The sequence below is a fragment of the Desmodus rotundus genome, chromosome 9 (genome assembly GCF_022682495.2).
Source record: "Desmodus rotundus isolate HL8 chromosome 9, HLdesRot8A.1, whole genome shotgun sequence".
NCBI lineage: Eukaryota > Metazoa > Chordata > Mammalia > Chiroptera > Phyllostomidae > Desmodus > Desmodus rotundus.
The window spans coordinates 36,431,103-36,443,292 of NC_071395.1; the positions used below are offsets into that span (position 1 = coordinate 36,431,103).

The 12,190-nt window shown below is 50.3% G+C and overlaps 1 protein-coding gene across 2 annotated transcripts; it reads left to right on the plus strand.

Annotated features, from left to right (window-relative positions):
* TRIM35 (tripartite motif containing 35) lies at positions 1 to 10,653 on the plus strand. Of its 2 annotated transcripts, XM_024569103.3 has the most exons (6): positions 1 to 582; positions 2,511 to 2,606; positions 4,810 to 5,040; positions 6,317 to 6,339; positions 7,150 to 7,268; positions 8,670 to 10,653. In XM_024569103.3, exons 1-6 carry the CDS (start codon positions 148 to 150, stop codon positions 9,245 to 9,247), a joined length of 1,482 nt encoding a protein of 493 aa, XP_024424871.1. In that variant the 5' UTR covers positions 1 to 147; the 3' UTR covers positions 9,248 to 10,653. The 2 variants fall into 2 exon arrangements, with proteins under 2 accessions (XP_024424871.1, XP_071075270.1); XM_071219169.1 differs by lacking the exons at positions 6,317 to 6,339; positions 8,670 to 10,653 and having other exon boundaries at positions 7,150 to 7,403.
* The last annotated feature ends 1,537 nt before the right edge of the window (positions 10,654 to 12,190 follow it).

The following is a 12,190-nucleotide window of genomic DNA, read 5'->3' on the forward strand; positions in this document are numbered from 1 at the left end:
GCCTCTAAGCATGCGCCGCACGATTGGTCGGCGCCGCTGTCGTTTAGCTCTCCGAGGGAAAGGGGCTAGGTGCAGCTCACCCAGGGGTCTTTGGAGACCCGAGGTAGGTGAGAGTGGGGAAAGCGAAAGTTGCGGTCTGTAGTTGCCATGGAGCCGGGCCCTGCGGTGTCCCCCGGGCCTTTCCGCTCCTTCAAGGAAGAACTGCTCTGCGCTGTCTGCTACGACCCCTTCCGCGATGCCGTGACTCTGCGCTGCGGCCACAACTTCTGCCGCGAGTGCGTGACCAGCTGCTGGGAGGCGCAGGCGGCGCCCTCCTGCCCCGTGTGCAAGGACCGCGCGGCCTCCGGCGACCTGCGCACCAACCACACCCTCAACAACCTGGTGGAAAAGCTGCTGCGCGAGGAGGCCGAAGGCCCGCGCTGGAAGGGCCACCGCTTCCCGCGCCTCTGCCGCCTGCACCGCGGCCAGTTCAACCTATTCTGCATCGATGACAAGGAGCTACTGTGCTGCTCGTGCCAGGCCGACCCCCGGCACCAGGGACACCGCGTGCAGACAGTGAAGGACACTGCCCAAGATTTTCGGGTAAGCGCGGATGTGTGAGAGAGGTGGCCCAGCGCGCACGTGGTGGCCGAACCAGCACTGGAACCCAGCACCCCTGAGCCCGCTATTCTTGCCACTCCAGCCTGCCAGAGCTGACTGTGCTCAGTCCCGCCCTTCTTCCTGATGCCAGCTTGCTGGTGTCGCCTCAGGGCCCCCACCTGGATGACTCTGGTAACCTATGGAGGCTGCCTTTGTCACCAAAACATCCCAGGGGGCCTGGGAGAACAGAGAACGTACACTAGCGTGCGAGCGGGGTTTAGGCTAGGTTCTCAAGACAGCCCCACCCACTTCTTACGCCACGCACCCTTTCTGCCAGTAGGGTGTGGCCCTTGCCTCTTTGAGAAGCACAAGTGTGGAGGAAACTCGAGAAACCTGGAGCTTGGCACACTCAGGTTAGAGGTGCGGGAGCCCAATGCCTGGCCATGGAAATGGAGCCTTGAGATCCCCCATGTGGTCGGTCACCGGCTCCCCCAGCAGGCCCCTGTATTGTGTGGCTGTGGGGAGGCTTCTGGCCCTGGGCAACTGGCTCTTTCTGGATCACTTTCTCAACCTCCCAATGCCTAGAGTGCCAGTAGCTATAAATAAGTAAGGGGCAGCTTAAAGCCACAACCTCATCTCACAGGAGTGCGGGATCACAGGGCTGTCTTAGAGGCTGCCTACCAGGTTCTTATTCTGCCATGTACTACCTGTGTGCCCTTGGGCTTGTCACTTCCCACTTCAGTGCTTCAGTTGTTTTCATCTGTAAAATGGGGCTAATGATATTTCTTACCTAATAGGGATAATGTGATGATTAAGTGATATCTGTAATCAGTGCAGTCCCTGGCAAATAATAAAAGTCATTTATAATTATTGTTACTAGAATTGTTATTTTTTTAATTATTTTTCCGAAGAAAAAACTTGAAAAGCTTTCTCAGAATGTAGTGAGAAATAGGTAAAGACAGAGAAAATGCTAGGCCTTGGATACAAAAGGTGGGAATTCAACATAAAACTAGTCCTAACCTGGCTGCTGTGGTTCAGTGGATCGAGTGCCGCCCTGTGAACGGAAAGGTCGCTAGTTCAACTCCCAGTCAGGGCAGTGCCTGGGTTGTGGGCCAGGCCCCCCGGTTGGGGTGTTGGGGATGTGTGAGAGGCAACTGATTGATGCATCTCTCGCACGCTGATGTTTCTCTCCCTCGCTTTTTCCCTCCCTTGCCCTCTCTCTAAAAGTAAACAAATAAAATCTTTAAAAAAACCCACTTAGTCCCAGTTCTTCAAGGAGTCCAAGGAGATTAGAGCAGTGGTTAAAGTTTAAAAAACAAAAACTGTTAAACAAAAAGGTATTTGAATTTGCTGATTAAAGTATTTCACATGATCCAAGCAAAATTAGAATATCGGGAGACATGTGGGGAGACATATTAGAGTATGTGGGGAGACATGTAGTTTAGATAAGGACCCATGGGAATAAGGGGATGAACCCTGTGGTCAGACCTGTTGGTTGGTGATTGCAGGCCAGTGCACGTTAGAAGGTCGCAGAGGGAGCCTGTGGGCACATTGTCTTCACAGTTATACACACGGTTCCAGATTCATGGCTGAGCCTGGACCAGCTTTAGGCCTGAGCAAGGTGCAGTCCCTCTTTTCTGTACCGTGACCAGCTTGAGAGGGAGTAGGTCCCTTGACCTCCTCAGCCCCATCTCCCTATCTGTAGTGGGAATAAAACAACAGGGTTGGGTTAGAGTATATCTGAGAGCCCTTTATGCTGTAAATGTCAGGTTCAAGGTCAGGGCTATACTTCCTGCTGTTCCTTGCAGTCTGTGGATGGACTGGGTTCAGGATTGTGATTGAGCAGAACTCCAGGTGTAAATGTGTCGTCCTCCCTGTCTGACCTCCACTCCTAACCTGCCTTCTTGCCTCCCCCTCATTCCTCCCATCAGGCCAAGTGCAGGAACATGGAGCACTCGCTGCGGGAGAAAGCCAAGGCCTCCTTGGTCATACAGCACTCCTACCAGGCCATTGCCAAGCACAATCAGGTGAGTGAGTGCTCAGGCTGCGCTGAAGACCAGGGCCCCCTGGGGCCATCTGGGGGGTAGGTGAAGGCGGGTTGGCCTTGGCTGTGGCTGTTGATGCACAGTCAGCCCTCCCCACTCTGGTGGTCTGGCATAGCCATGCTCTTGAACACTGATTGTGGCCATCATGCCGGGGCCTCTTTGAATACCTGGGCATGGTCATGCCAGCAGCCACAGAAGTGGCTTTAAAAGCCACCTGCTCCCTGGCCAGGTGGCTCAGTTGGTTGGAGCATCGTCCTGTTCACCTAAAGTTTGCAGGTTTTATCCCAATCAGGGTACATGCCTACCTAGCCTGTGGGTTTGGTCCCCAGTTGGGGTGCATGGGGGAGGCAACCGATTGATGTTTGTCTCCCTCTCTTCCCCCTCCCCTCTCTAAAATCAATGAACATATCCTCAAGTGAGGATTTGTTTTAAAAAGCCACCTTCACCATCTGCACTGTGGTTTCAGACTAACTTAAGTGGCACACTTCTTCATCTACCTGAGCGCTCAAGCCGGTGATGACCCGGGGTCACTAGTTACTCCTCTTTCCCCCTCACTCTCCATGTCCACTCCATCAGCAGTCTTGTCCCCAGGCCACCATCTCTTCTCACCTGCCCTGCTACCTGGGCCCCCTGCTTCCTTCCACTCATTCTGCAATCCTGTCTCCACAGAGTAGACCACTGTTCTAGAAAAATGCATCGATATGTCACTTCTCTGTCTAAAACTGTCCGGCAGCTCCCGTGACACACAGTACAATCCCGACTCCTCACCATGGCCTCCAAGGCCCTCGCCCAACCCCTGCCTGCCCCTCACCTTCATCTCCTCCCAGGCTGGGCTACACTCTCTGTTTCGGCCACACTGGCCTGCTTTCTGTCCCTTCCACGAGCTAAGTCTTCTGGCTGGTTTTTCCTGCCTACTGTTTTGATTCTTCCTGTGTGACAAGAATCACCCCAGATTTCACTCTCCCTCCCACTATACATTATCAGTCTTTTTAGCTTGATATTTCAACAGGGCCATCTCTGCTCATATAATCTGCTCATTTGCATTTCTCAGATTATTAGTAAGTTTGTACATCCTTTCACAAGTATAATAACCATTTGCGTTTCTTCTGGGAATGCCAATTCAGTCATTTTTTCTTAGAATATTTCTCTTTTCTCCTTGTGCATCATAAGAGCACTTTGCATATTCAGAAAAATATGTTCTTATGTATATTCTTATACATATTCACAATATGTATATATTTCATATATATGTCGGAAATATTTTTCCTAGTTTGTCATTTCTTTCTCAGTGATTCATTTTCACTTTTTTGGTCATTTTCACTTTGTCAGTGAATCATTTTATCATCATATTGTCAGCGCCATAACCATACATTGAATCTTCAGTCCAGAGGTGCATCCCTAACTGCCACTACTAGAACACACACTTTGAGCTGCTTTTCCAACAGTCATCGTGATGAAATACACAATTTCTCTATTTCCGTAAATATGTGCTTACCTGTATTAGTGGTCTCCTGCCACACAAAACTTCTTATTTTTACATGTATTCAGTTACTTCGTTCTTTCTTTGAGGCTTCTCAGTCTCATAATATAGTAAGAAAGGTCTTTCTCATCGTAAGAGGAGAGATATTTTTCTGCTTTTTCTTTGAGTACATTTGTGGTTTTAACTTTTTAAAAGCTTTTTGTAGTTAGGATTAAGGGTATGCATGTTATTGAAATTGTTTGAAATGATTCTGTTTTAAAATAAATACTCCCACTCCTCTTTTGGTAGGCCTCTTGCTCAAACAAATTTGAAGTCCTAGGTTGGAAGGCAGGTAATTTTTAAAAAATAGTTGCTGTTTGCAACGATACTTTTCGTGATCCAGGGTTTCTTTTGCTGTCATGCAATGTAAACAGGTACAGAATACTGTGTGTGGAGGAGGTTACAAGACTAGATTGGTCATGTGTAAGCAGCAACTTCAACTTTTAAGAAATCAAAACTTCATTATGCTGTTTGACTAATTTTGAAAATTAAACTGGTAAATTGTGCTAAGAAAGCTGCATCTATATTTTATCCATTTGGGTTCTACAAATGGTTTCTTTTGAAAGTAGAGTTCCTTTGCTAAAAATCTGAGAGCCACTGGGCTAGGCCATGGCTGAGGCTCCCTCCACGCCTGATCCTCTGCGCCTCCTTCCCACTCTGCTGCAGGAGAAGTCTGCCTGGCTGGAAAAGCGGATCCGGCAGGAGTTTGATAAGCTTCGAGAGTTCTTAAGAGTGGAGGAGCAGGCCATCCTGGATGCCGTCGCCGAGGAGACAAGGCAGAAGCAGCTCCTGGCAGAGGAGAAGATGAAGCAGCTCAGGGAAAACACGAAGACTCTGATGCACGAGACCGAGCGGCTGCAGATGGAAATGAAGGAAGATGATGTTTCTTTTCTCATGGTGAGGAGCTCATTGTCTTCAGTCAGTGATAGGTACTGGATGTTCAGGAACCAGTGGGCAGTAGGAGACCAGCAGCCGCAAGCACCCCAGTCTTTCCGTAGCTTCCAGACATTGGGTTGGAGGAGCTCACAGACCACACCTTCTGCTTGGGTCAAGAGGCTGAAAAGATCTCAATCAGAGCGGAGTTCCTTGAGGAACTGCCAGGCTATTTTCCCAGAGACTGCAGCATTTTACATTCCCACTAACAGTACATGAGGATTGCAGTTGCTCCTCATCCTTGCCAACACTTACGTCGCTTTGATTGTAGCCATCGCAATGGGTGTGAAATTGTATCTCTTACAGTTTTGATTTGCATTTCCCTGATGGCTGGTGATGTTGAGCATCTTTTTTTAGGTAGTTGTTGGCCATTTGCATATCTTCTTTGGAGAAATGTACATTCAGGTCCTTTAGCCGTATTAAAAATTGGGTTGCCTGTCTTTTTTGTTGAATTTGTAAGTTTTTTTATGTACTGTGGATACTAGACCTTGATCAGCTATATGATTCATAAATATTTTCTTCCGTTCTGAGTTGTTTTTTTCAGTTTCTTGATGGCATCCTTTGAAGCACTAACGTTTTTCATTTCGATGAAGTGCTACTTACCTGTTTGCTTCTGCTGCTCGTTTGTGCTTTTGGTGTCATATCTAAGAAACCATAGCCTAGTCCAAGGTCATCAGTTCTATGGTTTTCTCTCTACATTTCAGTCCTTGACCCTTTTTGAGTTAATTTTTGTACGTGGTGCAAGGTAGGAACCCGCCCTCATCCCTTTGCATGTGGACACCCCATTGCCCCAGCACCGTCTGTTACAGACCGTTCTTTTCCTGTTGAGTGGTCCTGGCACCCTCGTACATAACCGATCGCCAGTAAGCGTGAGGGTTTACTTCTAGACTTTGCACGTCCACTGACCCTTACATCTGTCTGGAATGTTAGTACCACGCTGACTTGCTTGCCATTGCTTTTAATAAGCTTTAAAATAGGGAGGATGGTGAGCCACCATCTTTGTTCTTTTCCAAGATTGTTTTGGCTATTCTGGGTCCCTTGAACTTTCAGATGAATTTTAGGATCAGCTTATCAGTTTCTCCAAGGAATCCAGCTGGAATTTTGATAGAAATTACATTGAATCTGTGGTTAATGTGGAGGGTACAGCCATCTTCACATGGGCTGTGTGGCTCCTTTGGAGATCAGAAACTTACATGTTTTCTGTGTGTCTATGTTTGTGTCTGATTTTTTTCTCTTTCAGAAACACAAGAGCCGAAAACGCCGGTAAGTTGCCAAGGCTGATGTAGGGGAGGGAAAGAGCGGGCAGAAATACCAGGGGTGCAAACTCTGGTGGCTCCAGGGCCAGGCAGGTAAAAAGCCAGCTGGGTGTAACACAGAGGGAGCAGTGGGGACTGGCCGATGCAGAGAGGCCTTCTTTCAAGGTATCCCACTGGTACAGTGTCGTTTTCCTGAGTGTGAGGCGTTACCATCTCCTGGGTGGGGACAGATAGCGCCATCCTGCGTGTGGCTTGGTTCTCAGGTCACCCCAACATTTAAGCTTGTTTCTTGGCCATCCCCTCCCTCTTAGAGCCTCAGGACACATACTGGTTTGTGTTGATGGTTGTACACAGGGACGAGTAAGGAAGAACTGTGTCGCTGTACAAAGATGGAAGAGAGTGCTTTGGGTAATAGTGAGTTCCCTGTCACTGTAGGTGTTCAAGCAAAGGCCAGTGACATCTTCATACTGTTGGACTAGAGGTTAGAGGTCCCTTTCAACTCAGACATCCTATGAGCAGATGTGTGTGATCTCTACCCACAAGGATGGGACCCATGTCTGAGAAAGTCCTATGTATATGTATCTCAGCTTGGGCAGGGGGAGCCCTCCGACTGAATCCTGAAGCGGTATGAGCTGCCCATTGGCTCCTGGCTCATCCTCCATCAGAGCCCAGTCTGGGTTTGTCCTGGGTGGGCAGTGGGGAAGTTAGGCCTGTGACAAGTGAGGAAGTCCTATTGTTTGTTAAATTCAGCTGACCTAGATAGGCCCAGGATGCATGGCCCTGGCCCTGCCCACTAGGCCCAATTCTCCTTCTCCAGCCTCTTCTGCACCATGGAGCCAGAACCCATACAGCCTGGCATGCTCATCGACATTTGCAAGTACCTGGACTCCCTACAGTACCGCGTCTGGAGGAAGATGGTCATGTCTGTTGAATCTGGTGAGTGGGGGTGCGGGCAGGTGATACAGGTCATAGGGGGCACTTCATGCATGACAGAACCAGCGGAACTCACCTTCTCCAGCCTCCCATTTCATCGGACCTTGTCATCCCTTGACCGATCCCTTCTCCGGCCTCGTTCAGAGAGGCCCCCAGTGTCCTGGCCCTGCCCCTCCTCCACTCCTTGCCCCGCTGCTCAAACCCCTCCCAGCAGCACTCCTTCCTCTTTGAGTCATGACACTCAGCCACCGCTTCAGAGAAAGAAACTGACTGTCCTCTCTATTCAGCACGGTGTCATGTACACAGTGAAAGCCCTTCCCGGTTCAGGATTGCCTCCCTCGAGGTGGTTCCAGCCCACAGGGTCACTGTGTCACGTGCAGTGGGCTGAACGTATGTCCCCCTTTAACCACCACCAAATTCTTGTGCTGAAGTCCTAACCTTCAGAGTGATTGTGTTGGGAGGCAGGGCCTTTGGGAAGTGATTCAGATCAGTTGAGATCATAAGGGTGGGGCCCTCTGATGGGAATTCGTACTCATGAGAAGAGACAAGAGAGCTGGCTTCCTGTCTCTCCATTTTGTGAGGACACAGCAAGAACATGGCCATCTGCAAACCAAAAAGAGGGCCCTCTCCAGCACCTGGCCATGGGGTACCCTGATCTTGGACTTCAGCCTCCAGAACTGGGAGAAATAAACTTGTTTAGGCCACCCCGTCTGTGGTACTCTTTTTATAGCCGCCCCAACTGACTGAGACGCATGATTTTACTGGGAGAAATGTCAGTGACCCCGGGAATATTACGTACGTTTCTAAGATGGCACGGGAGTTCTGTGAGCATCCGGCTCCCTAACTCTACTGGCTTCCTCTGGCTGTCATAACCAAAGACTGCAAACTGGATGTCTCAAAATGACAGAAATGGATTCTCACACTGCCAGAAGCTGGAAGTCCAAAATCAAGGTGTCAGCAGGGCTGTGCACCCTCTGAAACCTGTAGGGGAAGACCCTTCTCTATCTCCCTAACTCCTGGTGTTCGCAGGCCATCCGAGGTTCGGGCTGCAGCCCTGCTGGCTCCACCTTTGTGGTTGCGTGACCTCCTCCCCTCACTGTGTTGCTTCTCGTTCTGTAAGGACAACAGTCTTTGCCTTAAGGCCCCACTGTATTCCAGCCTAAAGACGTCTGAAACAAATAAGGCCACCGGAGGTACTGGAGGTTAGGGCGCCCACATACCTTTTTTGGTGGGGCACATTTCAAACCATAACGCTGCCCCTCAGCCCACGGCAGCTCCCTCCCTGGACTGGGGCCAGCTGGGACACCGGTGGTCAGTCTGGGGGACTGGGGCGGCAGCTGGCATGGCCGAAGGGCAGGAGGTGAGGTTCTCCGATTTCACCCCGCTCTCCCTCTCTGCTCTCAGTGCCCTTCAGCTTTGATCCCAACACCGCAGCCGGCTGGCTGTCCGTGTCCGATGACCTCACCAGTGTCACCAACCACGGCTATCGAGTTCAGGTGGAGAACCCGGAGCGCTTCTCCTCGGCACCCTGCCTGCTGGGCTCGCGCACCTTCTCCCAGGGCTCCCACGCCTGGGAGGTGGACCTGGGGACGCTGCCCAGCTGGCGAGTGGGCGTGGCGCGCATGCGCCAGGATGCTGGCAGCGGGGGCCACTCCCACAGCTGCTACCAGGACACTCGCTCCGGCTTCTGGTACTTGTGCCGCACGCAGGGGGTGGAGGGTGACCACTGCGTGACCTCAGACCCGACCACATCACCGCTGGTTCCCTCCATCCCACGCCGCCTGCGTGTGGAGCTGGAATGTGAGGAGGGCGAGCTGTCCTTCTACGATGCCGAGCGCCACAACCACCTCTACACTTTCCATGCCCGCTTTGGGGAGGTGCGGCCCTACTTCTACCTGGGGGGCACACGGGGGGACGGGCCCCCAAAACCTATGCGCATCTGCCCCCTGCGCATCACCATCAAGGAGGAGCTGGATGGCTGAGGCCGCTGGAGCCCGCCAGATGCTGCCCAGGTGTAGGCCGTGGTCCTGCTTTCTTTCAGCCCCTCTTCCTAAAGCCCACTCCCTTGGGCACCTCTACCTCCTGCTTTCTTGCCAGGATCTTGCTACCGACTGTCCGATCCCTCTCCATGGCTCCAGGCCCCAAGTCTCCCTCTTCATTCTTGGTCTTTATCCCCAGTCAAAAGTCATCCATTAGATGGCTTGCGGGCCAGGCTCTCCCCAGAGTCGTGGCAGGACGTGAATTTTCTGAACCCCAATGTCCCTATTTCTGGGGATGATGTTTGCCTCTAGAGTAGACCTGTTTTAAAATTTTTTAATGTAGGTTTTATTATTCAGGTATGGTGAGGCCAACAGACCAGGAGAAAATTGCTGTAGAGAAGTGTGTGTTACTTAGAGTTCCCAAGAGAGGCCGTGCGATGTGGGGGTGGGGGGCACACACAGGGAAGCACCAGGTCCCATGGGAGGCAGAGAGAGGGAGGGCAGAGCACAGGTGGGAGACTGCTGTGGTTTTCACAGGAAGGAACAGGTGAGTCAGGTACAGGGTGGACAGGTGTAGGGCCGGATAGCTCAGCTAGCCCTGGGAGGGGCAGCCCCGTGACCTGTGAGCTCCACATTTCAGTATCAAGAATACAGAAAACAGTGGAATACAGTTGATGCAGGGCCGTGGCTGTGGCTTTGGGGCAGGACCAGGGTTTGGCTTATCTGTCACTTTTTACCAGTGTTTTAAAACTGCCGTACAGAGCCTCCCTGGGGCCCCGCACGTCTCAAGGCAAGGCAGCCCATCAGATCAACTCTGATTTATCCCTTGACACTTTTTGGATAATTTCCTCTGAACAGAGATTTCAGAGTTCTTAAAAAACACAATTTTAAAACCATAGTTTAGACCAGAGAGAACATAGGTGTTCTCTCTGGTCCTCGGTTTCCCCGTCTGTAAGTGACACAGCAGGACTGGAAGGTGATGTGCTTCTGTAACTGCTGTGGAGGAAGCCCCTCCGGCCACTGCCCCACAGGCGGGAGAAGGGAAGGGAAGAGGGTATAGTTGGGGGTCCGGGGAGCGAGAAGCAAGGGAGCTGCGTCTTTGCTGACCTCAGCCTGCTTATGCTTGCTCTGCTGCCTTTTGCGTTTTTATCCCAAATTCTCCCTCTGCCATGCCTGCCAGACATGGACCTCCACGTTTTTTACCTCACGCACGCCTACAGGTGATTTTTAATGCTCGAATCCCCGCGTCCTGGGGGCAGCATTGTGAAAGGAAATATTTTTTATAGTAGCAACACTTACATTGGGGGTGGCACGTTCCTGACCCAAGGATTCATATCCTTTCTCCTGCGTGTACCCCCGGTTCACAGAAGTGGACATTTTAAACAAAAATGATGATTCAAAACTATAAATTGATTATAAACATGGTGCATACTTTGGCAGGGGCCCCGGGAGGGACATGGTAGGAAATGCCACTGAGTAAAGGCAACCAGGTCGGGAGTGTGAGGATGGTAGTGAACTGGTGAGTGGGCCCCTTTAAAGGCGCTCAGAAAAGCTCATGGCACTTTAATACCAAACACATCCCAGGCCGGTGTGCGCTCTCTCAAATCAAGTATTTATCTAGCCCTTCTGATGCAATTCTTACATAGTTACCTTGACCAGAAGTTATTTTGTTAGTTACAATAAACTTCCTAAAGTGTTTTATATTTCCACCTTAGATGTTGGAAGAGTTTTTTTTACAGAATAATTTGGATAGCCTAGACCCCTTTTTACAAAAACAAAAATGATATTTGGGGTAAAACCCACTTTTTTTTGACATTTTCCTTTTAGTGTTCTTGTAAGCAAAAGTTCATGTTGTAGCATGTATTCAACTTTAGTCCTTTTTATTAGTGGCCGATACTCTGTTGTATGCATAGACTACATTGTACTTACCCACTCGGTGGTGGGCATGCGGATTGTTCCCACTTGCTGCTCTGAACTTCTGTGTGGACGTATGTTTTCCGTTCTCTTGGGCATATACCTAGGGGTAGATTGGCTGGATCATGTGGTGACTCTGTTTAGCCTTTGGAGGGACTGCCAGTCTGTTTTCCAGCGTGGCCGTCCCGTTTTATATTCTTACCGGCTGTGTATGAGGATCTCAACTGTGCCGAATCCTCAGTAACACTTGTTATTGCATGTCTTTCAACTTAGCCATCCTGGTGGGGGGCTGGTGTATCATTGTGGTTTCAATTGGCATTCCCCTGATGCCTGATGATGCTCGGCGTCTTTCCGTGGGCCTGTTTGCCACTTGCATGTCTTTTCAGGAGAAATGACTCCAGATCCTTTACCCATTTTAATTAGGTTATTTGTATTTCTAATTATTGAGTTGTAAGAGTTCTTTATACGTTCTAGATACAAGTCCCATATCAGATACACGATTTACAAAAATTTTGTTAGTCTGTGTGTTGTCTTTTCACTTCCTCAAAGATGCCCTTTGAAACACGAAAGTTTTCAATTTTGATGATGTCCAGTTTGTTTACTTTTTCTTCTGCTGTTTGTATTACCCAGAACTCTCACCTTTGACACTGCCCTTAAACCCGTATATTCCAACTTGTAGAATTTGGCTCGGGCAGGGGACAGTCATTCTAACCACAGGGAGCCCTAGGCCGAGGACCTGTGCTTCCTTTCCTTGAACCCTCTCCTATCCTCATCCACTGCGGCTTGTCCCTATTTCACTCTCCTGCTCCTCACTGCATTCAGGCTGAAGACAACAGCCCACCATGCAGCCTGCCCCTCTCCAGTTTCTCCCACCTTCAGTTCATCCCGTGTGCTGCTGCCAGATGCATCCGCCTCAGTTGCACCTGGCACCCTAGTGGCCCGCCACCCCTACCTGCGCAGGTACACTTAGTCTTGGAGGGCAGTGTTCGGCGTTCACCTTTCTCCAGCTCTGCCTCTGGACCTGGAGTTCCC